This window comes from Scatophagus argus, chromosome 6 (assembly GCF_020382885.2).
Source record: "Scatophagus argus isolate fScaArg1 chromosome 6, fScaArg1.pri, whole genome shotgun sequence".
Lineage (NCBI taxonomy): Eukaryota > Metazoa > Chordata > Actinopteri > Scatophagidae > Scatophagus > Scatophagus argus.
In genome coordinates this window covers 22,200,684-22,228,027 of record NC_058498.1, presented here as the reverse complement: position 1 = coordinate 22,228,027, position 27,344 = coordinate 22,200,684, and the positions used below count along the sequence as shown (strand labels likewise).

Here is a 27,344-nt window from a genome sequence, read left to right as displayed (position 1 = left end):
GTTCCGAGGTGTACTGTATTCCAGCTATTTTTTTCTGTTAAGTGAGAAGAGAATTAGAATTTGGAGGCATTTATACACGCAGGGTATTTGAGGTGTAAGCGCAATCCGAAGCGGCAGGAATTCTTGCACCTTCATTAAAACAATACAAGGACTTAATGTATGGTAGTGAATTTGTTCTGACCTTAAAGCGATACCCTAGAGGTGAGATATGATTAGCGTTATTGTTGAGGACAGGTACATCATTATCTCAATGTGCCTCGACCATTGCCAAGTTCCACAGCCATGCTCCATCCTCTGACTCTAGCACAAGACATAATCTCTTCTCAGGAGCAGAAATGCACTTAATCATCTACTCAAGTTCCAGGGACTGCCCCTGAGTGCTCTCTGTCTAGTACAACTATGAAAACTGCTCGACTGAAATCTGCAGCAATGTTTTAAGTTCCCAAATTAATTGCCTAATGGATTAGGAGGTATGGAGTGTCCTACTTTACTGGGATGGAGCAATAATTTAAATTGTGCCAGGTGAGGACAAGGAGAAGTTGTATTTCAGGAGAATTTTTTTTTTTTTTTTTTCTTCAGACAGAATACATCTTTTATTGCCCCAAATACTGTGGAGCCTCCTCCCCCACCCTCATTGGCATTCAGGGCTTCATTAGACTGTCTAGTGTCTTGAGAATAGAATTACAAGCAGTATTTTCTCATTGCTTACATGCATGGCCAGACACAAAGGTATACAGACAGACAGACAGACACTGACTCAACACACTAGAAACTACAAAAAAAGGTGTCACACCAGATACAGTATGGCTGTGTGTTACCAAGACAACTTATCATATTGGGATGCAAAGAAAGGATGGTGTTAGATAGACTCTCATTTTGGACAGTCTAAGTGACCAATAGTCAGCCTGTTACTTTAGAATACCTCATCGTAATGGACATTAAAGTGGAGTGATTGAAGGAGAACAGCTCCATGTGTCAAGTGTTGAGTGAAAAACACATGACACCAAAACCCATTAGTGTCCTCTGGAGAGACAATACCCCGAACTTTCCCTCCGCCTCCTCCTCCTCCTCCTCACTCCATACTCATGGTGCGCTCTCAGACAAAAGACACTCTTTCTACCACAGATAAAAGGCCCCACGATTAGCCCAAGGGTTGAACTGTGCTCCATTGCAGTTTCACTTTTTTTTTGTAAAATAAGAACTTGAAATGATGTCTTTGACATCTGGTGCAGTGAAAGTGAGTGTTTTTCTATAATAGATCTCAGGAAACCATCTAATAATCTTTTCACTGAAAGAAAGTTTTATTGGAAATACTGATGCTTAGAGATGGATTTTCTTGATGTTTATTGCATGAATTTAGATTGGCAGTTCTTTTAAAAATAAATTCCATTTGGGTTATCTTATTGCTAGTTCTAATCATTATGGGTTATTAGAATCTATCTGCCTGTGTGTCTGAATATGTGAGCTAATTTGGTCAGTGAAAACCATGATGAAATATATTCCCTGACAACCTTTTTCCATGACAAAAGACTATAAGGAAATAAAAAGTTACGTATGAAAACAAAGACAATGAGGAAACATATTATAACTGGTCTAATTACTGTATTCATTTAAAGTCTTATTTAACAACCTGCATACATCAGCAGCGTTGTACATAGTATTCCCCTGACATTAAACGTATCATCTCATGGTCCTGTGCTGCTGTATGCTGCTCTTTTTTTTTCACTGCTTCTCAGAGTCTCTTGTCCACATATTTGCCTGGACAAGATCAGCAAAATTTTCCAGAACCCACAACCCAAAGACTCGTCATTTAGTATTACAAATGACCAAAAAAAAAAAAAAATCCTTACATTTACAAAGCTGGATCCAGCAATTTTATGGCATTTTTGTTTAAATGACTAAATGATTAGTTGATTATCAAAATAGTTACAAAATAGTAGTTTGTAATTAAAACATGAGTCTGGCATTAGCATGGCTGGCATTTGTATCAGTGACATTCATAATATTTTCAGTAAAATCACCTTTTGTGAAGTTTCAGAACTTAAGATTGAATAAGAGTTCATGATATTTCAGGTCCATAACACCAGTCACAAATTACTTTGGCGACAGGTCAAAGGGGCTAAACTCGATTGGTTCTATTGCATACATTTAACAAGATCACTTTGGTGATAGACCTTTTTTCTTTTTTTGCATAAAGGCTAAATTAAACCTACACAAACGTTAATTACTTCTCTAAGACATAGGCCAGTGCTGATATTTATCTACTTCTAATGATACTGATAAGAGGACCTGCAGTTTATGCACACCTGGGTATAAGAAAGGCTAAAATGTAGAGAGCACAAATTATTAAATTTTCCACAGCCCTAATAAAATTTGTCATAGACTTTTCCTCACCTCTCTGAAAATATATTGCAAAATTTGATGGTTTTGTTTTCCCTGGAAACTGTGAAAGAAACACCCACGCTGGTGACGTTGGCTCTTTAGTCTACACTGCTTGGCTCTGAACAGGTGCAAAAGTTTGACTTGATAAACATGATAACAATGCGCTGCATATTTTCTCCTCTTCTCCTTCTTCTTAGCTTGCAAATCAACCTTAAAAGTGTATACTTCAACCTACTGTATTGAACTGATGTGCTTGTTTAGTCAGTGAAAGCAATGTGGCCTCATACTATTGTCTCTGTCTCTGCCTCATACTCTGTCTCTCTGTCTCTTTTTTGAATTTCAGATGAATCACAAGTTTTTGCCACAAAAGTGAGAATAAACTTTAAGTGTTAAGTCCCATTATTTTCAATCTTGAAAGAATCTTACAATGATGGAATGACTAAAATGTGTTTAATGGTATTATTTGTCAAAAGGCTAAGACTAAAACAAAGACTAAATACCAGAAGCAGGTACCAAAGTTAACTGCTGTCTGCAGATCTGTTTATGTGTCTGACAAATTAATCAACTGCTGACTTTTGCTGCAGTCTCACTGCAAGCACATATCTCCCTCTGGTTGAACCACTTTTCGTCGTGTAACCTTCACAATTTTTGACACCCTCTATTAAGATTGTTTGACACAAAATGAAGATCAATAATGGCGGTCTGTGCTTATATTACCCTGGAAGTCCTGCTGGTCATTGAGTGGCGCCATGACCTCATAGCTAATGACTGAAGATCAATGGCCAGAAACTTGTGGTTTGTTTCAGTGTTATGTTTACCATATAGTGGCTGATGTTGCAGCAATGAAGCACGTCACCCCAGCGCAAAAAAAAAAAGAAAAAAAAAGAATGTTTGCTGATGGTGGTATTAGTTGCTTAATTAATTTTTCAATATGACAAATCTGTGATTGCATCGTTAAACAGGACAGTCCATCAGCTGTACAAACACAATTCAAAATTCCATAGCACTCACTGTTATATTTATTGTTGGACCTGTCGTTGGGCTGCTGCCTTAACCAGATGATAAGATTTTCATTTTTAAAAAGTTTAACACAGAGCTGCAAAATGAAAAATCATGTAGGCTCAAAGGTTTTAATAGTGCGACCAGTGACACAAGTTTGTTATGACTATATCTAGTTTGTAATATGTTTTAAGTAAGTAAGGATTTTGGTCATGTATGAAATCACCAAGGGACCGGTGAAAAATTGTTAAATTCAGTCTTTTTTGATTAAAAAAATGGAATTTAAAAAAAAAAATAGTTACACCATAAAGATGGCATTTATTTTGGTATTTAACACTATACATTCTGAAACAGCTCTCAGGAAGAAACAGCCATCCACATGACTCAGGCACTGTGTAATTTGAGACATCTGATCTCGGAGATTGTAACATTATGTGATCTATTTTATATACATTCTTTTCATTATGTGGCAAAGTACTGAGGTGCTGAAGAGCAGAAGCCGCAGAACTGCTGCCTGTGCTCCTTTCACATTCTGTGGCTGTAATAACCAGCAGCAACTTTTCATTCAGCATCTCTGGAATGTTCACCATTGTATTGTATTTGCATGTATTTTCAGATGGGAAGAAGGGCCTGTGAGTCAAGGGGAGGGTCAGAAGAACAAAGAAAATAATGCTGAGGAGGATCTTAGTTTTTCTGAAATCTTATAATAATGTGATTCTGTTCAGTCCTCGCTCTACACATCAATTTCTGTACACTCGCTAACAGTGAATTAAAAAAAAAAATCAGTAAAATTTTAACAAAGACAGCACAGCTTCTCGTTTTAACTCCTCTCATACAATCAATGATGTCTTCCTCTGAAGAAAAATTGAAAATGACTCCCAGTGCCACCGTGAGCCGCTGTGGTTTCAGGCTCAGGGCCCACATTCAGACAAGGGCTCATCCAGTCCATTTTTTCAAATATAGACATATTATTACCTTCCCACAATAAATTGCTCTAGAGGGCTGGGGAAATGCTGCTCTCCGTTTCTGTAACAGTGGCGTCTCAGATATCATTAGGAAAGTACTATGCATGGGGACAGCAGATCAATGGATTCCACCACAGAAGCATTAGTACACTCTGTGTATGATCAGTTTACTGCACAACAACACCGCCTCTGTGTCTCTTACTGGAAACAATTGATGCATTGTTGCAGTGAAATTAATCCCCTGAATTCATGAGCCCAATCAGATATTCAATTGGCACTACCCAAAATAATTGTGCGGATGCCTGCCTACAAATGAGAAACAAATTCTGCACTCGGGCAGAGGCAAGACAAAAGCAACACTGCCCATTCAATGTCACATGCTCCTCTGTCATCTCGATAAAACGGTCTGAGCATTTGACTTTGATTTAATCTTACATTCAATAGAACTACATCAAATCCACAGACAAATACATTAAGGATTTCAGTCATGTTATGTTTTTAGAAAATACTTCGTACAGACACATTTGTGAATGTGTCTGGATCATGATCATTTCCTGCAGAGAAATATTGAATTTTTTGCAATCCAAACATGATCGACATGTTGGGCCTCAATCATCCTCAGATGAAATTAACTGCACTCAAAATCGACATAATGAAATTCAAGACTAATATAATCCATTGGGTCTATACCAGTCACTTAAATAAAAGACATCTACAGAGAAAAGTTTTGAAAAGTAATGTTTTTGGTGCAGATGTGTCTAAGTACCAGAATTTAAACATAATCACACACATAATACGCATCTATACTCAGAGAGGTTTATAGGTTTATACTTGCCAAGTGATGTTGGATACCAACATCAGGACTTGGATAATGATGTGTCAGCTAATACTATTTTTTTTGCATGAAACCCATAACAACATTGTTACAAGATATCCTTAAATTTCTCATCTTAGAGTTGAAAATACATGTTTTATTCCTCTTTGGTTAACAACCTGAAAACTACCTGAAATATTTCTGCGTGTCTATGCTGCTGTTTCTTGGCCACCATACTGATACATCAACAATAAGCTAATAATGATGCTGTTTGTTCAGTGCTTGTACTATCAAATAAAATCAAATAAAAAAACGAATGCTTATACTCATGACTGAATAATTAGGCAAATATTTCCTCAATTGATGAGTTTATTGATTGGTGCAAATGTCAGAAAACAAGTGACATCATCAGAAATGCTTGTTTTGACTGACCAGCACTCAAGAATAGAAACTGGACGAACAACAAATTATCATAACGAATAATCAATTATCATAAAAATTCAAATTACTATTTAATCAAGTAATAGGCTAATCATTTTAGCTTTATGTGCATTCCAATAATATTTCTGCATTGTTAACTTTGAGATCAAGTTGGAAAAACTGCTTCTGTTCGCTGTCCTCCAGTATAGTGCCAGCATGATAAAAAAAAAAAAGACAGATACCAAAACATTATAATTGCATGTTCATGTTGTTTCATTAGGTGTTTGTGTTGCAACCCAAATCAAAAATTTTGTGATGAATGATTTTTAAAGCTTTGACTTGCACTTTGACCCCTCCTTTAATAAGTTGGTTATTTTTTGCAGCTTATTTATAATAATGCAATCAGGAAAGCAGAAAATCGGATCAAAATTAGGTCTCTTTTGTTCTCCAAGTCCCATAATGCAGGTTGCTGAGCAAACCCACAAGCCCTCAAATTGTAAAGTCCCATCTCCTGGAGGGGACAATAAATATTTCAGAGAGGTTGTATCAGTTAAGTGACATGGTCACAATGAGAAAAGCTTGCAGTCTGAATTAAAGATGTACTCTGTACAAATGCTGTGGCCGCATTAGATTAGCCACAACCCGTAATCTGTCACTTAGCTGCAGCATGCCTTGCTGTTTGAACTGATGTAAACTGCTGCTGTCTGGGCACAGAGCTGGGGAGTGTAATGGGGATTCATTGATCCACTGGTCTTTAGCTGATTGAGTTAGATAATTAAAAAGCCTCTTGTATCAGTTCCATTAAGGATTGTTTGTGTTGCTTTTTTTCTTCTTGCTCTTGTTCTTGAACAGCAAAACTTAGAGCTCCAGAGAGCCCGCTGGAAAACAAACTCTGTCTTTTTGGCCCATTATTTAATGTATTATTTATCCAGTATGATTGTAAAATCATTAATAATTTTGTAAGCACAATGAAACTAAGCGGCAGCTTTAACCCAGATTACATGAAGATGTTTTTTCAGTGTGATATGTCACCACGCAACGCAGCATCTGAAAAAATGAAACATTTCCTGTGTAAATTAGAATATTAAGCAACGAGTGTGATGTGCTAGAATCACACATATTCCTCCAAACAGGATCTGGAGAGACTGTGCTGTCCTGTAGCGTGCAGACTGAGGTCTGCTTTGTACCTCCTCCAACAGGCCAACTGTCCTCTGCTGTCACTGGAAGCCGCGCCAGGCCTCCTCAGCGATGGCTATGATGTCTGCGGCAATGCTGAAAATAACCATGCTGAGCTCATTAGCAGATTAGGTGTTGCAATGAATCTGTGTGGTTAGAGCTCCGCGGCCTGATATTGTTCCTCCAGGATGGCAATTACTACTGATTGACATGTTGGCACATGGGGATGGAGGGGTGGAGCCTGCAGCTTGTGCCTGTTGCGGGGCTCCACATGAAGGGCAAAGCAATCTTCTCTGCATTACATGCAGTATCTTCACAACACGATCCATGTCACTGGCATCAAGTGAGAGATCTGTAGTTGTGATGTAAGTCATGCATCAACAGAAATAACTACTGACACTGATGCTGAGCTCTAGATGCTGTCTAAATTACATGTAGTGCATAATGTGATGGTATAACTACAGTCTGGTAGTTGACATTGGAGATTGTTGTCAAATTTAGATCCCGTGGCTCAAAGTTATCTGGAGATCACTTTATTTGCTTAGGCTAAAGTGAATCACGCAAGAATAACTGTCCATGGCAAGGCTGATTACCTGCAACTTCAGCTGGTAAACAGCCAGTAACAGCACAGTAACCAACATGTTACATAAAATAAAGAGAGCCTTCTTCCTGATAAGTAATGTTAGCTAGAATAGCTAGCATTAGCTAACTTTATGGTGTATTTTAGAGCTAGCAGCTAGTAGTTTCAGAGTACAAAGACTGAGACATCAAACTTTTAACAAATTCCATCTTACTAAATTCAGTGTTTACTTAATGCTGTTTTTCTTTTACGATATATAGCTAACTTTTAATATTGTTTCAAACCTATTTGTTTGTGTATGCAATTTTATGCTTAATCAACATTTTAATGTTTTTTACTTTGTCATTAACAACTAACAACAATTGATGATAATAACAACTATTGATGATGATAAAGTAAATAAACAACATTTTATTGGCATTGGCCAAAAGCCTAATCGGTGCACCCTTAAACTTCAGTCTAAGACCCTGATACTGTGGTATTAAGGCATGTATGCAAAATGCTGGTACAGACACTTGAAAAATAAAAAGCAAGAAAAGCACAATGTACCCCCACCCCACCTCACCCCACCTCACCTCACCCCACCTCACCTCTCTGTGCCTCTCTTCCTCTCTGTCTGTACTTTGTCTCTCACCCCCACTGATCTCATCCTCTTCTGCCTCTTCTTCTGGGCCTCTGTGGTCTCTCCCTTGTGTGTGTGTGTGTGTTAGTGAGAGAGAGTCCCCATCAGTGTGCTATCTTATCCTGTGGCCCATCTTGACTTTTGATTTAAAGAATTGAAATGCAATAAGGCTAATTTGTCATTGTTTGCTGAAAAGATGTTTTCTTCTTGTATTATCTAATTATCTAATCTCCAAACACACTAAAAGGCTTCATCTGCATATTAAAATTGCTAAAATTTTTCTCTGGCAGAGAATGCCTCTGGAACCACCCACCTAACTTTTGTTTTGCATCTTGTCACCTTCTACTCAATTTGATGGTTTGTTATTTCCAGCAATGATTTTATTTACTTCCTTACCAGGACCAAGTGGCAGCAGTAACAACAATTTACTTGTTGTTGTTATTTCAGCCAGTTCTACTTTTTTCATAAAGGATGCCTTGCCCTCTCTGGGCCCTCCCATCGTGGCAGCTAATCAAATAAGTGTGCCCTTTTAAATGGATGTTCACTGTGATTCCAAATGACACCCCCACACCCTCCATTTGAAAGAGAATCATTGTGAGTTGCCAGTGACAGACTGACCCCTTGTCTTTTAACTTGTACAGTTTGATCTGTGGTTGTTTAAACTGCAAATTAAATATTAAACTTAATTTCACAACATCAATGGGATGTCAGTGGTGGCAAGAGAATATTTAATTCTTTACGGAATGAGCTAACTGGCAGCGAGACTTCTGATCATATGTTTTTTAAAAGGGTTGAATCAGAAAATTTTAGCATTTTCTTTTGAACATGCACATTCATGAACTTTGTATGATGTGCATGTTTTCAGATCTGGGCTTGGGAGATAGGAACAGCAGAGTGGGGAGTGACTGTCTGTGATAGGGTACATGCAAAAAGATGAAAACAGGAATGATGTCCACCTTGTGTGGCAAGATATGCCCATGCCAGACTCCAGTCCAGTCTCAGCGATTATACTGGGAGTTTCCATCTGCTGCAACTCGACCTCTGTCCAGTTTAAAAACTAAAAGTTCAAACGTTAAAATATCACATATATCCATGTCAAAAATTCAGTTTTAGATTATCTCGTGAATACCACTGACATGATGAATGCATCATGTCGTCTCAGACGGGCCTTTTTACAGTGTGGATTTGAATCATTTATCCACACGAATACCAATTTCATTTTACCATAACGTTCAGCAAGTAAACATATGTACGTACATATTTAAACATATTTAAACACAAGATTATTTTGGACATGACCTTCTTGGTTTCACTTGGCATGAAGTCATGAAGTCTGCTTTCCTGACGAAATGTTAGCCTTGACTCTAAAAAAACTGAGCTTTGAAAAGCAGCAGATGAAAGCTCATCTCAGTGCACTTTGTGAGTCTAGAGATTGTTCTAGATGTGTGCTTCCCTGAGAATTAAAAAACAAACAAACAAAAACATCCACAAGCATTTAAAGACAGTAGACTTTGCCATTGAGTGAGGTCTTACAATAAGTAATGAAAAACAGAAAAAGGGGGGAAAATTGTTGATTTTGTAAAACTGGTGCCCAAAATATTGCACAAAAGATGAACACGGTCCAAGGAAAAGAGTAAAAACAACAAATTAAAAGATACTAATTGAGAGAATTTATAGCAGAAAACTTCTAAAAAGTAAAACAAAAGTAAAACTGCAGATTATCCTGGACAATAGGTGCATTTCCTTCCGCTTGTTTTCAGCTTGCTCATTAAAACAACCTGAGTGCTGACTGAAGGACTTTTCTCTTGGTGCACCCAACTTTTAATAATCACATTCCCATTCCATTCGTTTTATTTTGCACATTTTTTTCATTTAAAATAGGAACCTAAAACTAAGAAGAACAGTTTAGCAGTTTCATTGGAATAAAAGAACCATGTTCACTGTTTATTTCTTTAAGGACGCCGTTGAAACGTGCAGTTTGTTACATTTCCTAACAGTTCTGGTAGCCTTGCAGCTGACACAATTAGCAAGATTTTTCATTTGTATTTTATTTTCACATTCATTTTATGTCTGTCTCATCACATCCACATTCTTCTTTGGGATTATCTGAGATCTCATACGGTAAAGTACCGTGTATATGTAAAGCAACTACTGTGGAAAAATGAGAAAAATATAAAACTTTTTTCCTACTATGCATTGTTCTATAGGTGATGTACTCTAATTCAGTTATACGTTAGCTATTAGTGCACTGAGAAACGGTTTCAACACATTACTGTGTGTTCATAGGAGTGAATATCTGGCGTGAGATATTTATCTATTTTCTCTTCTACATGTAATATAATTAAAGAGTGAGCATCTGTGTGTGTGCAAACTAAAGTAAGTAGAAGTATCTCAGTGGAAGAAAAACTATGAAACTGGGTCATTTTAACATGCTGGTCAAATCATTATGCAGCTTATCTTTGAAGTGATTAGGCAAACTTTAGGTTCATATGAAGTGTAGTTTTTCTGCCCTTATAACCATCCCTTCTCTAACAGCAGACTATCATAACAGAGTTGCAGATTAATGCTGACAGTGTCACAACACATTTCTCTTTCAAAGGGCATTGTTTGACCCCCCGTTGTCAAGGAGTGCAAAGGTTTTGCACCGTAGCCTTTAATAAAGCATCAAGTCTTCCTTTTATTTCATGTTCATGGATTTTTCGGCCTTAATTATCACAACCGTGTAAAAAAATAACAAGGTGAACACCTTTCGTAGAAGACCCTTTTCGTAAATGACAGTAACTTAATGAGAACATGAGTCAGGCCTTTTGTTTATGGACTGTGTAAAATAACACGTGCCGTAATTTTTGCCCCCATGGTAAGGGTTTTGTGTCCTCTGTTAAAAGCCATTGTTACACTATTGCAAGTAGGTCTACATATAAGTGCTTCAGCCCTTTGATACATCAGGGAGAGTTGCACCTGTAAACCAGGGGTGACTGAAAGTGCTGATTTATTTATTTTAGCGTGTGTGCGTTGCCTGGAAATTGAGTAATCGGTGTGTCGACCCCCCTAGCACCAGTGGTGTGCAGGCTTCCATTGTGTTTTGGTGTATTTATTATTGTTATTATGAAATTCTGATGTGCAGTTATATTATCAACAAAATCAGCCCTTATGAAAATGAAATGACTTCCCAGATATGAACATTTTCAGTATTTACTACAGTATATTCTGTTCATTTTCATCATGCTCACATCACTTTTGTTTTGTTCACACTTGCAGTCTGAGCATTTAAAGCATAGATGCTGTGTGTGTAGACACTACATGCAAGCCTCACATCAGCGAAAACTTGATAAAGTATTTTATGGAGTTAAGTGGAGTTAAAGTGTTACATCATGTGTTTGCTAAATCATGATAAATATGCTCTCACTTCTGTTAAAAGCCTAAAACCTGACATGCAGAATAGCCACAATCCACTCTGTGCTATTCCTCTGTTCTCTATTTGACTTTTATTGATGTAGATTTTGTATGGCATCGACTCTATAACTACGTAAGTTTAATATGCCTCGGCCTTGGCCTTTATTGTTTGATAAATGTTTTTCCTCTGAGTTCATGTCGAGTCCCCTTACAAGAATTCTGTGGCTTTTACCAAAAGCCATTGCACCAGGAAGTAATCTAATAATGAATACAACAGCAGTTTACACACTGCCTGCCTTTGTATCCATAACATAAACCATGGAAGCATCTAGACCTCCTCTAATGGAGCACCAGAGCAAACACATTCATTTGATCACAAGCCTTTCTTTCAAAGCAAACTGGCCAAGCAGCAGAAGATGAGAGGCTAATGACCCATGAGCAATAAGCAAGTGTTAGACTGAATGTAGTCTTGCACAAAGAAAGAAAAAAAAAAAAGCTTTTTACTGAATAGCGTATCAATATTTTAAAGCAAAGCCTCTCTGGCACCCCCTGCCCCAAACTGGATTAGCTATGTGATGTGTTCTGACAGTATGTTGTTAGTGATACTCCATTTGTTTTGTCTATCATCTGATTTTCCCTTGGTAATCTGCAGAGCACCGTTATATTTCATAATTTGTTTTGCTATCAGGGCTGATTTGTAAATGTGCAAATTCTAATTAGCCATAGCTACTGTTTCTAATTTATTAAATATTAAATGATTCCTGTGGTGGAGTCTTTCTTCACATCCCCAGATGAAAGTTTGTGGTATGTAAATTCAATTACCTTTAAGATATCAGCGTTTTGTTTTTTTTAAAAATGTCCCATTTTGCAAGTGAAGCCATTTTCCCCTTGCTGTTTGTTTATCCCCAGTTCTCTTTAAGTTGATATTTATTCTTCTCCAGCTGTGTTTAGTTTATCAGCAGAAATTGCATACTCTGTCAGGCTCTGGTACCACTGCTTTGTTTAACTTCATTAGTACTTTCTTAATTATCTGCTTTGGTGAAAGAAAGGAGGCTTTGCATGCTCTGAGACGCAGGTTGGAGGTTAGGTTAACTTGTAGTTTAGCACCCTGTTTTCAATTCACAATACTCTGTAAAGTAAATGTCTATAAGAAGAGTAACACTATATATTAAAGTATTAAAGTTTGATTTTTTGTATAAGACACATAAATGTTTTGTAATTGGAATGAATCCTTATGAAAATGATGCTTAATGCACAGTCAACAGTTCACAGCTTTTAGGGGTGCTGCCTTTTCAGATTTGTGTTACAGGATGAAAGTAAGTGATAAGAGATAAACTTTACCGTCACCATTAGTATGATCTTTGATTGATCCTCAGGAAGGAAAATTTTTAGTTAGGATAAGTAACTGTAAGACACAAATTAAGGCTAAAGTTATATACATTTAATATATATATTATATTAAATATTCATATTGTGAATGTCCCTTTGTCATACACTGATTGGCTGCAACGTTAAAACCACCTGCTTGATATTTTGTAGGCCCCATTTGTGCTGCCAAAACGGCTCTGAAAGAACAAGGTTTCCCTTTAGAACACTGCATTGTGCAGTTATACCAGAGGACACCCAGGAGGTGACAGCGCTGCAAAGCACCTAGACAGGTCGATGTTCACGTGAGCGGTAGCCTGAGTGCTCACCCCGGAAGCACATTGTGATAATCTGCATTGATGGACTTCTATCCTGCTTGTGTCTCTGTGTGTCTTTCTGCTCGTCTCTCTTGCGCTTTCTTTAAATACAACTGAAGTGATGTGGTATAGCTATGTAATTAAAAACACACATGATAGACAGCAGTGATACTGGTTCCAGTGTTGGAAAAGTTCCTTTCACAATAAAATGTATTACATATTACTAATTACTTTCACTTGAAAGTAATAAGTTCTTTTTTTAATATTTCTGTGTCTGTAGAGTAATGTGTGATTCCACATCTTTTTGTGTTACTTTCACAAGAAAAAAAGACAATAGGCATGGCTCTTGGCATTAGAAAATGGAAGAGGGTTGTGTTTCATGGCAGATATTCAAAGCACTGAAGCTCAAGTTTATTGCTGTTAATTACAAATCTAGGCAATCTGGACGACATTGTATAGCCTATTGCAGGCTCTCAATCAGAAACACAGTGTCAGTCCAAGCAGGAAGGGATTGCCAGTGGACAGCTAGCGTTCAGGCTAACAGTTTCAACACAGATAAATGGATAAATATCACCGAAGACATTAAATGTTGGACAGAGTGTCCAAAAAGACACTGCAGTTCAAGTTTGGATTACAACGCTCCCAAAAGGGATATGATCTCACCAGAGCACTCATTAACACAACAGTGTCCATCTGGGCAAACACAAAATAAGTCAACTTTCTGGACATATTTAGTATGTCTTACGACATATTTTGATGACATATATGACATTGCTGATATCAGACAACAGAGTTGGGTGGTAATGCAATAGTTGACATAGCAGATGTAATAATGGTATTTAGATCAGGGCTGCACACTGTCTTAAACTTAACAGCCCAGTTAGTTAACGTGGCCACCTGAAGGGAGCAGGCAGTGTGTCAACATTACACCAACTGTATATAAGCATATGGAACATGGATCCCACAATACTAAATTTTGAGGCATTTACTGATGTTTTGGAGTTTTATCTGATAAAATTATATTTGCTTACTTTCAGCTGTGACAAAGATACATTCTGAGTGAGATATGTTACAGCTGAAAAATCAACTTGTTGGTGCTCTCTGGTGGGACAAAGTATGTAATGGTAATACTGTTTCTAAATTACCGCAAACTTAGTTTGGCATTTCAGTGCAGCAGTTTGTTGTTTCTTATTGCAGACACATTACACTGATTCTTAGTCTCTGCAATAGGCTAATATCATCTGATATATCAGTCTGGATGATTTATTTGTCTAGCTCTAATGGAAAATAACATATGCATTATAACCAAAAAGATAAGAGTCATAAATAGTATATATTATATTCTTTTGTGCTGTACTTGTTTTGTATTGTTGCTTTCTCTGGTTCATGTGCACAAACATGTAAAAGTGTCTTTTGATAAGTTAGATGAATGGGGGGAAGCGGACCTGCCTATATTGTGTTTATTCTTATTTTTTCATCCATTAGTAGGTAAGTGGGAGTATTGTGGAAAATGGGTCAGTAGTGAGATGGTGTAAAGAGCAGAGAAATGATCTGCAGTTGATTGTACAGCAGGATGTAACATAGGGTACTGGGGTAAGAAGGTAAAGATGGCAGTGACAACAGAACTAGAATGCTAATTGTGCAAATCAAACGTTTAACAGATTTTTTTGTTTGTGTGCTTAGGTTTATTTTCTTTTTTGATTTAATTGTCATCACCCATTTTAAATAATTAAAGAGAAAGCAATAAAGACTGCAGACTTCATGCTTTAAGCATGAAGAAATAAAGCACAGTTTTAGTTCCTGCTATATAAACAGGGCTCTGGGATATTTCATGTGCCTCTATAAGTATTGCAAATCACAACCGTCTAGATACCTCTCTTGCTGCTTCATGACTCTTTTCCTGCTGCGCCCTCTCAGTTTTATGCAGTTTGAAATGTTTTTGAATACCACTTGTATTCAACTGCCAGACATTTATTGAATGGCCACTTATCTTCATTCTAATTAAGTTTTAAGAAACACATCCATCAAGCTATTGAGGCAGTTAATGTGCTATTGCAGTGCGAATCCCAGTTTTCCCTCTGGAAGATGCACGTCTCTCTCCATTGTGCCAGGTCCTTACCCAAGCTGGATTAAAACAGAAATTACTGTTTTCTAGACTTTTTACAGATTTTTTTTGTAGTTATGCAGTGCATTTTGAAAATTATTTTAATATATAAAATGCATAGGCATTAAAATATAGTGTGCCAAAAATATAATGTATCATACAATGGATGATCTTCATAAGCATTTAGTGAAAATTCAGATAAAGAGTGACTTTCTTGTTTGTTTTTACAAAAGAAAAAAAAACATGGCATAGACTTTCGATATATGCACCGTAATTAGCAACAAAGCCAAAATTTTACCAGTCGTTACCACAATTTTTTCTCAATCCTAACTACACCTTCCTTTATTTTAGCCCCAGTCTGGCTATGTTCTGCCTTCCCCTTTGCATAATAAACCTCCACCCAATTTGTCATGAAATCCCTCATTTGCTGGATACTCAGAAAGGCAGATTATGCTTATTTTTCATTTGGACAGTGGGAGATGGAGCCAGGTGTTTGGCAGCAGCAGAGTGTTCAGGTGTAACTGTGCCGGTGACGGGACATGACGAGCAGCCGCGGATGAAGGATGAGGCGTGGAGGATTTTGGGAAGAGGGGCACCCCACGACCTACTCCCTCAAGAATACCCCCACCGATCAAGAGGAGGTAAAAGTTTCTTTTGAATCGCTTCTTGCTAGAATCAGCTCCTACTTCTTAATTAGCCATATTGAAAATACAGCTGTTAGTCTGGGAGAACAGAGAAGTGATTTCGCTTTGCTCAACAAGATTAATTCATGCCTCTTCACACAATAGTGATCTGATCTATAGCAAGTCCATTAAATCAGTAGGCTAAGCCTGTAGTCAAAATATTAGTGAACAGTACTGGCACAAAAGCCGTTAGGTGCAGGGTTTTGTGAGTATCATTTCTGTTATTAGGACTTGATTACAGAGATTGATTACTAACAGTATATAATGGACCTCCTCTTGTAGGAACATGGACCTCCTCTTGCAGGATCTTTGTTCCCAATCCCATGACTCTGTCCACTTTCTGCTTCATTAATGTGTGCAGAGGTTTAGTTAAACGTTTGTTTGTCAAACCATGTTTAAGGGTTATTTTCCAGTGCAGTAACACAGTGTCATGAACAGCTTTACAGTCAAATACATTAGAGTACAAGTGGTACTTTTATTGCACAGTAATAAAATGTAAAAAAAAAAGTCCTTGCTTAACAGGTGGGTTCAATATTTATTTATTTATTTATTTTTTACCTATTATATCATTCTATAATTTCTCAGTAGTTCCTTATATATTTAAATGCAAACATTCAAATATATGTTCAAGTATGCATGTTTTACCATCCAACCTCTTTCCTCAACTCTTCTAACTGAACTGGGGATGTGTGCAATTAGGCGACTTTTCAATGTTGCTACCCTTGCTAGTCAACACTGTAAATAGTAGTTGGTTATTTGAACCAGTTATTATTATTTTATTAATGTACATGCAGGAGACATTTCTAGGGCTAAATGCATGTAGGGTGCTATGTTGGTCCAGTAAGTGTCACCTTCATCCTTTGGATCACTTAGGTAGGAACTGTGACTCAGCTGACAGGTGTTGCTAGATGGAGGAGCACAAATAGTTTTCTGGGAGCTTTGCTAGATGAACACTGCGTTGTTTTATTAGTGAGATGTTTGTCTATGTGGATATTTATGGAGACTGGTTATGGATTCTTTCATGTAACACGTTCAAGAACACTAACGGTGAGCAGCAAATATTCCACCAAAAACAAGAAGCAGAAGTCGGACTGTTTCACTGCTATTAGTCTGATTATTTCACTGTGGCTGTTAAGCGGCGCTACAGCGAACGCATCAGTTATCAGCCTGTCTGTGCAGCGCCTCGGTGGCTTTAAGTTAGCTGCTACAGTTTACATTTGAATCACATGTTGACATTTCAGATGAAATGTCATCTCTTCATAGTTAAATGTTGCTTTATAAAAACAACAAGCATCTATGACTAATGTTAACAACACCAGTTATCTGCTGCATCTAAGATGTTATTGAAGACTGGGATTTCAAATGGTTCTCATAATGTACACAATATACTTTGGAAAACATTGAACATTACAAACATTTTGTCTGTGTGTTCAATTTTGACTATTTTCTGGGTGTTTTTACCTTTTGACTAGTTTTTTTATGGATCATGCAAAACCTGTGGTCAAGTCATATCTGCTCTTTCACCAAATCTGTGTGTTGGTTAAAACAGACACTTGGTTTGCCTGGTTAGTGTGGTTCATTTGGGCTGTTGTGAAAGTCAGTCAAGTCCTGGTTTGTACCAAGTAACAAGACTGAGGCTACTTGAAAAGTTCGGTCTCAGTCCACTTCCAGTTGGCCCTGTGGTGCAACTCATGTGTGCTGTGAAAGCAAAATAATAGATTTCGAATTATGATCTGCTGATCATGAACACTCCATGAATCTTCTAATTTGTTTAAGCTGTGTATAGGGCCAAATAATTATGTAAAGTCATTTGGTGACTATGGCAACATGTATGCACATAAGTGTGGGTATTTGCCCTGATTAATGTTAAAACTGCTGTGCTTGTATTCTCCTCATGTACATTGTCAGCTCATTAACTTCATTAAAGTATGTGACGGCCATCCCACACTAATAAGCCCTGAATTATTACTGTACAAGACACCTTGTTTTCTTCCTGTCTCTACTTGTTAGGTATAATTCATGACATGTGGTCTGTTTGCAGTGTAGCAACGCTAATAATGATTCTAATTAGTTATTTCTTTGTGAGCTCTATGTTACACCAAAGAACATAAATACACATCAAAAGTATCTAATTGTGATTTCTGTGCCACCCCAAAATGACCACTGCTCCCACCCTCACCTTCCCATTGAAAATTGCCTGACTCTGCGAATTGATTGTTTTTGTTGAATTTTCATGCATACTTTATTCGTGGCGTCTACCAGAAGAGATTTACATGCTTTAATGTTCAGAAAAACACTTACACAATTATTTCCTCATATTGTACCATTTTTCCAAACTGGAGAATATAGCTGCTCTTCTACCATAAATTTTACTACAGTAACTTAACCATAAACTTCACCAGCACGTTACAAAGCAATGCACACAGACGCACAATACTGGTGAGGATCCCAGAGCAGAACGGCCTTTTGAATGCAGTGTAAAGTTCTCAGACCAAGCCAGACAGGGACTGGCGGAAAATGACAGGAGCTTGCAGAGCTCTAAGAGGGCCTGGAGATCCTACTGCCGGTCCTTTAAGACGTAGAAAACACCAATGTCAAAAACAAACTCACCAATTAAGTCCGCTGGTGACCAGCAACTTCTGTGATCTACAGGGTAAAGTTATTGTTTTAGTCTGATGGCTTTTGACGCAGATGGATGTAATGATTCATTTCCTGGTCAGCAAATCGCAAAAAGCAGTCTGTGCAGAACATAATCGAGGTTACTCATTCCAAGCCATTTTTGTCACATTGTCTTTAATTTTTGTGTCCTTTGTCATATAACACAGGGTGATGAGAAAAACAAATGATGAAGCCCGCCACTGTCATTTTGAGTTATGACGTGAAGTCTGTTGACCCTTTAATTTGCGGTGTGAAAGCTCGGAAACATCAACCACATGCTTTTTCAATGCGTAATATTCACTATGTGAAAGTATTAGTGACAAACGCAGCAGTTTGAAAAAATATGTTGATGTTCGAAATACAATTTGAAATTAGAATAAAAAAGTGTCTTTGGTGTGTAAAGTCATTCCGTTGCCTTCAAATGAGACTTCATATTCACACAGTTTCTCTTGACAGTCCCTCAGTATTGTATCATCCCAGGCCTGTGAGAGTAATAAATACTAACCACATCAGCCAACAACAAATTAACCTACAAAATAAAAAGTAAAACAACATTAAATATGGCAAAACTCCAGGCTTTGTAGACTGAAGTTGGGTCAGGGACAGCTGGTATCTTTTAACCTTGTACCCTTATTGGCCCTCATTTTAAAAGCATATACACACTCACATTTTTTTTTTTTTTTTTAAAAAGAATAAAATAAAATGAAATAAAAAAAAATCCACTGGGTCTTGACATCCTCAGATGGTAGGATTAGACTTTTTCAGAGAGCAACAGAGAAATCTAAGAATGTACTAAACTAGCCACTTGGTGGGTATTATGCAAATAATTAACAGAAGTAAATGCTGTACTACATATGAAGCTTTCCAAGCAGTTCAGAAGCAATGCTTTCTTCTTTAGGAGAGAGCAATTCTTTTGGTGTGACTTTTTAACTTTGCTGACATTTTCTGAAATGCGCCGAAAACATTAAAATGTTCAGTAAGGGGAAGAACCCCAAAGGCATCATGGCCTCTTAGACGAAGCTGTTTTCATTATTCCTTCTCCCATGGTGATTATTTAATGTGTGCTTTGGCATGTTAACATACACATTTGTTTTCACTTGTCCTTCTACAGCGGCATGATTTTGAGCATTTTTAAATTTCCTACCGCGTTTGATGTTAAAATCCCTGATTTTGACTTGTCTAGCAAGTCAATTTGGCAAAACTGCAGCCATGCCTGCAAGCCAGCTCATCTTAGCACACGGTCCCTATCATGTAAGCCCTGAATTGAAATATCCTCTGCTTGAAATATTGACTTTAACATCTCATTTGAAAAATTCATGTAACCTTTTGATGTTAAATCCATACTCAATTTGGCAGAATGTTATAGGAATATGCAGAAAGGGGATAGGAGGCATTATTATGTTTTTTTCCTGCAGAGAAATTACATTTTATAGTTGTAACACCAACCTCCCCTGTGTTCCTTTCAGTCCACAAGGGAAAAAAGACGTGGCCATTAAGGCAAAATGAAAAGAGCTATTGATTGGGCTCTTATGCCTTTTCTATTTGCCTCATTTCCTAAATGCATGATAATAAGGGCTCAGCCACTGAAACTAACAATAGTCCTTAATGAATCGAACTCTAAAGAATTAACCTAAGTTTGCATAATGATTCACAGATGTTTCCATCAATGAATGATATTCATTTGGTTTGTTGTTTTGTGGATTCATGTTCCATTTACCAAATACACGCTCATCTCCTTATAGCATTATGATGCAATCAAGACATTATTTGATGATTTCTGTTTTGAGAAATGGGCTGCTTATTATCAGAGATGTCTGGGGTGACCTTTTTAAAAGACATGATATTAGAATAATGTTACAGTTGATGCATTGGAGCTAATAATAGTCAACTAGAAAACAGTTATAACAAGCAAAGAAAAATATGCTTTTAGCTAATGGAGTTTGTCTGTTAAGAGAGTTATTGGCATGAGAGCATCACAGAGACGGAGAGTGAGTGCCTTATTAATATAGAAATGTTCTAATTGTTTACTGCAGGTGGTAGAAAAAAAAGGTAGGACCCATGTTGTCATGTCATCAGCCCATGTCAGGCAGACAGTTTAAGTGTTACTGCATTGCTTAATTGAAATTAGCATTTGATGGATGTTTTTCCTCTTTCTTTAATCATTACTTGATTTCACAGTTGCACACAGACTCCTCTGAAGAGCGAATCTCACACAATGTGATAAGGATATCCCTTGAGGTGTTGACCACAATGGGTGCAGTGTTTTAATGAGTGAGCCGCTGTCACTGTTTGTACTTCAGCTCCTGACATTTACATCACAATAAGGAATATTTTGAGTATTGTACTGTAATGACGTGCATGGCCTCATCTATTTTTCTGCCTTAATTTAATTACAAAGGGTATTGCTTTTTAGTTTTCTGCCATCACTGTTTTTTGCATGTTTTTAAGGCCTAAAGGATCCACACAAGCCATTTGGTAAGAAGTGCCTGAATACAAGAAAGTTTCCAATGAACACTCCACAGGGTAGCTTTAATTATCTGCCATAGATTAATCCTGGCCTAATTAATTCTGTTGTTTTATTTAATGTATTTGCCCAGCTACTTGGGTAGATATTTACATTTTGTATTCTTCAGTACGATGAAGTGGCCCACGTTCATCCCAGTTTATGTTGCTGATAAACTCTGGTAAACAGAGGCATGTCAAATTGCCATAAGTGTTCTTATCAGCAACGTTTGCTCACACACTGGTGCTAGGTAAGTTATTTTCTTCTGGGCAAATTATTTCTTATGTCCGACCAGCATATCTAAACCAGCATATCGAAACATGAAAGCAAAACAAGGTTATCTCACAGCCCTCGCTCCTTTTGATCCAATATACAGTAACATCATTAAGTAAGATGTAAATTGCAGTGTCTTTACTCTGCAGAATTGTATTGTCTAATTTGCTTTGGCTGTTTAGGTTTGCATCACCTCAGGCTACGTATTTGCATAACAAGTGATTGTTGAGCCCAGTGCACAGGATTGAAGCTGAGTTGGTTTCTTGAAATGTTTTTTTTTTTTTTTTTCTGCAATGTTTGCAAGACATTGATAACAAAATGGAACTTTGTAAACAGCACTATGCTAATTAAAAGTAGAACTGATACCAGTTTTCTTTTTCAGCTACAAATCAAATGTAGAGCAACTCTCCAAAAACAGGAATGTGGTTCATGACCATTTATGGCTCCCTAAACCTTATTTTTGCCGTGTTATTGTTACGTGTGTGTTTTTCATGAGCTTCTTACTGAAGAGGATGTGTCACTGTGTTGTAGTATTCCCAGTATGTGGCACTCTTAACCTTTCAAAGTCAGTGACAAATTCATGGCCACCGTGTCAGCTTTAGTGCGACACCCAGGAGGTTGTCATTCAGCAGTGGAGCAGTGGAAGCAGTGTCCTTGTGGCCCCTGTGGCACATGGTCATTTCTAAATGAAATTTTATCCCTGTAACACTTGAGATACAACAATAGTGGGCCCATTAGAGGGCTTTGCCTGCTACAGCAGCTTCATAGCAGTACGGTAAACCCTGCTGCTTTCTTTCGCTGTCTCAGCTTAACTCCTTCCTCTATCCGGGGACAGTCACCTGCAGAGGGGCAGATGGTCTCATTTCTCCCACAGGGACCGTCTCTCTCTCATGTGCAGCACTGTCGCATTGCTTTCTCCTACAACATCTATCCTAGAAATACTCATAGTGTCTGTAATACTGATTGTAGAATTCATTTTCAGATTTGATTTTGTCTGCTTTTTGTGTGGATAAAATAGTTATTATCTATATGTTTCAACTGAAAGACCAAGAGGTGGACCAATATGTGTGATTGCTGACCTACTTTGGTAGATCTCTAAAAAGTAGGTTGTAGGTCAAGTCGGCTAATGTTGTAGAAGTGGCCCATCTGTTACACAGTACACTATCAGTATAGATTGCAAGTGTTGCTTTTACACTTCCCTGCTCAGATTAAACTTCTGCTAACAAGTGTATCTATTTTGTTTTTGTCAGCAACAAGGAAGTGAAATAATCCCTTATGTCAATAACCTGCATGATTGCACTGGATTTAACCTGGATTTTAATGATAGAGCTGTTTGGCTACTGTTACAACTGCTACAACACACAATAAGCTGGATGAAGGTAAGGGTCACTGTTGCTGCCAATAGTGCTTGGAAGTTAAGAGACAAAATTGGAGGGAAGGATTAAAAAATGATTGCTCGGTCACTGCCCCAAACAATCCAAGTGTAAAATTTCTTAAAGGGACAGTTCACAATCAAAACCACATATTTTTCTTCTGACCTCTAGTGCTATTTTTCCATGTAGATTGTTTTGGTGTGAGTTGGAGAGTTTAGGAGATACTGAGTGTAGAGATGTCTACCTTCTCTGGAAAATAATAGAAACAGCACTTCACCTGTGGTACTCAAAGCTCCAAAAATACATTTGAAAAACTTAACTCTGTAAAAACTTAACACCTTCTCAAGAAATGATGACCTGGTTACTCAAGATAATTCACAGCCCTTGTTATGAGCAGTGTTGTGTAGAAACTGTTCCAACATGCTACACTATTACAGCTCGCAGAAGAAAATATGCATCTGCTGGACTGGTCATGGGCGAGAGGCTCATGCTTGTGACAGGGCAGGATGTAAATAGTATCCTCTAGTTCCATTAAATTCAAGAGAGGGCAGGCATCTCCACAGCCGATATCTCCTAAACTCTGTAATTCACTCCACTGCAATCTAAATGCATAAACAGCACTACAGACAAGGGGAATTGATTTTGGAGTGAATTGTCCCTTTAAGAATGATGCTGATACAGTTATTCTTATGTTAATTTTTTTACACTCTACAGACCACATTTTTCTCCTGGCAATAATGAACACTGGCATAAGAAAATACAAATTAGCAATGATGTTTTTTATTTCTTAGTTAGTTCAAGATGTCCAGTTCTGAGATAAGCTTGAAGTTATGCCAGTCTCGGTTCTTACAAGTCTAGGTACAATGTTAAATCTGATCATCAAGATATCAAGATATGGAATCCAGTATAATAATAAAAAACAGACCATTTTCAGTGGATATACATTCACACCTGTTATAACCCTTTTGTCTTTGTAATCACCCTTTCTTTCACAAATCCAAGTCCTCATGGTTGCGTAAGATATTATTTTCTTCATATACAGTGGCCAATTTGCCTTCCATGTCCCACATCTCAACACCTCACCTCATTAATATTGCATGATCTTGTTAGTGTCTTCTACCTCTCCTTTACCCCCCACACCCCCAACCCCCCAACCTCAACGGCTGCTGAAGCTAGAGGGTGCATCTGAAAGTCAGCTTGTGTCTCCTGCTTTTACCAGACTTGCAGACATGGGTTAGGCTCATATCCATCCAAGGATTATCCTCCACTGTCTCCCCTCCAAAAAAAATTATTATAAGGAAGTGTCAAAAGAAATAAGATTAGTTCTCTTTTCTGTCCTATCTGCAGGGAAAATACATTTTATGTGTGATTTTCACCCAAATAAGCTGGAGGTACACATGAGTAGGTCTTGACAGTTATGAATGAGGACCGTGCTACATGAAGACAGTGACAGAAGGAGCATTTGAATGAATTATTATCAACTGTATTGCTTGTCCAACACTCAATCACTTGACCTCTCATTACCTCTGGAGCATTTCTTTTTTTTTTTTTTAAATAAAAGAACAAACAATTTCAGTAAGTCTGCATTGAACTGGTGTCCGTGCGCAAAGCCTCTCCCTCATTACAGCAGGCCGTCAGGGCAGCAGCATCTATATGCTGTGGTAATGAAGACACCACAGAGGCCAAGGGAAAAAGCTACACTGAAGAGGGAGGAGAGGGAAAAACAGGTGGAGTGCTTGGGAAAGAAGGTCAGTGCTAGAAGTGGCATAATGAAAAGAAGTAATGTCTGGATGATTAAAAATTCATCTGCAGACCTGTTTCAAAGGCACAGCTTCCCTAGTTCACAAATGAATGTGTGTTAAATTGTTTTTTTTTTTTAAAGAAAAAAAAGCTTATTATGTCTTTGTGTGTGTGTGTGTGTGTGTGTGTGTGTGTGTGTGTGTGTGTGTGTGTGTGTGTGTGTGTGTGTGTGTGTGTGTGTGTGTGTGTGTGTGTGTATGTATGTATATCTGCCAGCCCGAACAGCCTGATTTGAATAAGACAGATGCAGCCAGTAGCTAAGCATTAACCAATGCATAGACAGTTCACTGACATTGTGAGTGTGGCTCAACATTGCACTAATCTGAAAGCTATAATTTGAATTCACCTGTCAGCATTAGGTGCAGACTGACTCCACTTGGCAGGTTATGGTGTTGTAGTTATTGATTACTTTGCTTCGGACATGACTAATGTGTTTTAAACCTCTTATACCACTCTAGTGTTTGACATTCTGCAACATCGAAGATGCTCAGAAAGGGAAAGTATTATTTTCCGTTATGACTGGTGAGACTGTAACTATTTGGCCTCAAAAAATATGCAATAAGAGATAAAAGATAAAGCAATAAGAGATTTTGGATGAAATTCAAAAATAATAAGGCAGAAAAAGCAGTATGTGCTGTAGGGCCGCAACTAATGGTTAATTATAATTATTGTTTAATCTTCTGAATGTTTTCTAGATTAATTATTTAGACTAAAAAAATGTGATCTCTTTAAATGTGTTGTTCTCTTAGACCAACATAATCTGTAAACAGAAATTACAGAATATTTTGATATAAATGATTATCAGAAGAGTTTGTTTAGTTGATCTAATTGTCGATAAGCCTAACCATACCGATGTGGATTCCAGTTTGACTTCTTGATTCATATGGTCTGATTCTGGTCGTAGCCTTTTCTGCTTCTTTGTCTCCTGATTTTGTTTAACAGCACAAACTTTTGTAGGTGTCGGTGGAGCTTTGGCTGCAATATCTCTTCCATTCTTGTGCGACTGACTTCGTAATAGCTTTAGCAATATATCCACCCAGCTCTTTGGAAGACTCTGGTCATGTGAACAGTGCATGAAGTAGGCAGGTTCATAGGTAGACGCAGGTAATGTGTCCAATCTTTTCATTTAACCTAAATGATCTTTTTTTTTAATGTTGGTTAGTCTATTTCAAGAGCATTTGAGTCATTGATGCTGTTAGAAGGTATTCAGACAATTCCAACAAACATGGTGAAAAATGCTGCTTTTACTTAAATTACCTACAATAGCTCTAAGTGTTGTAAATTCACTATGTTTCTTGTATATCGTGAGTGAATCTGAGTGGACAAGGACAACTGCAGTCCATGTGTTGAAACCTTAAAGCATGTGGCAGCTCACACTCAGCATCTTCGATCAACTGTTGAAGACAAAATACCTGCTTTGACTTCACTGACTGTGTTGTGGCCTTATGTGCCACCTGCTGAAAAGTTCACCTGCTCTTTTCACTCAATCATTAAAGCAATAGATAAATCCTTGGAAGTGCATGGTTAACTTTTTCTTTATGGCTTATATAGCTTTTCATGCAGTTGTAAAACTCTTCACTTTAAGCAGTCAGTAGTTTATTGTGGGTAGAAAAAGTCCCTTTTTTTGAAAGCAGCTTTGTAGTCAATAACTGATGTTACTGCTAAAAGCTGTGATTGTGTTTTGAGTCAAAGCAGCAACTGTTTACAATGTACTTCAGCAAACTTTGGACAAAGCAGAAGTTTGGATGTGAATTTAAAAGGAGTAAAGATGAGAGAGGAAAGAGTAACTTTGTAGTGTTTGTCTTTGTGCAGCACTGAAGATGCTATGATCTCTGCATTAGCCTGATCGTCGGACCGTCCGTCCTGGAAGCTACAGTAGCAGCTGCTAGGAGCAGTTAACTTGATGATTTTTACAACAACAAATTAAGTTAACTATGGGTTCACATGACTTTCCTCATAACAATGTGTAAAGCCACTTTGATACCTTGTTGGCATTTTTGTGGCCATTTTTCTGTCACATTGTCATGATATATCTAGCTGTAGTAAGATGGCATCCCTATCTTTAATCCTGCCTACAAAACTGGGATTAATGGAGGCTTTCTGTAACCTGCAGAAAAATAGTCAGCAATGGACAGAGAGTATTTCTGTTAAGCAAGCCAACAGTGTACCAGCCTGAACTGCAAAAATCATATCAATCTTTAGTTTTCCTTGGAATAAGGCAGTATGTTACAGACCCACGACTGCATCATTAGTTGGACACGTAATTTACTGTTTATGTACCATGGGTGTGGACTGTGACTTTATCTCCAGTGTCTCTGAGAGACCCAGACTGTGCACTCAGACTAGCTACATGTTGAGGTCTCATTTTAGCCAGAAACACAAGGAGCCCCTTTTTCAGATTGAAACAGGGTTAGCTAAAAAATATTCATCGGAACAACGTGTAAAATGTGAGGCTGCGCTATTAACTGTCTTTTAAAAACACAGAAAGTGACTGATATCGCAGATAACGTTTAAAAAATGACACTGAAAGCACAAGAATTCCTTTAAAGCATTCAAATGACATAGTAAATCTACAAGAGAACGGCATACCAAACAAGGTCTTACCTTTTCTGTGTCAGTGTGTTTAAGTGTGGGGGGAGAATTCTGAGAACTCTTTGGAGATTACATTTTGTTAATTGCCATCATCCATCAAGCATAACACTCATAAATGGAATAGCCATTGGACATTTAAGATAATGCCCAACTATTATGATGGATCATGGTTTCAGTGCTCGTGTTCCATCTGGTTAATGTCTGAGATAATAATTTGGCTCTAATCAGTCTTATTTTATATATTTGAAATCACAGCTATCTCCTGAGGCACTTAGGGGTGCACAACTGATAACATGACAATTTACAGCACATATAACGTGAAACG

General features: G+C 37.7%; 1 protein-coding gene across 2 annotated transcripts in view; it reads left to right on the top strand.

Annotated features, from left to right (window-relative positions):
• LOC124060757 overlaps window positions 1-27,344 on the top strand; it is a 193,125-nt gene that overhangs the window by 17,925 nt on the left and 147,856 nt on the right. For both annotated transcript variants that reach the window (XR_006843626.1, XM_046392043.1), the window contains exon 2: window positions 15,611-15,778. Coding sequence is in view for 1 of the 2 variants with exons in the window: in XM_046392043.1 (XP_046247999.1) it covers window positions 15,694-15,778 (85 nt within the window). In the remaining variant the exon portion in view is untranslated. The remainder of the gene's footprint in view (window positions 1-15,610; window positions 15,779-27,344) is intronic.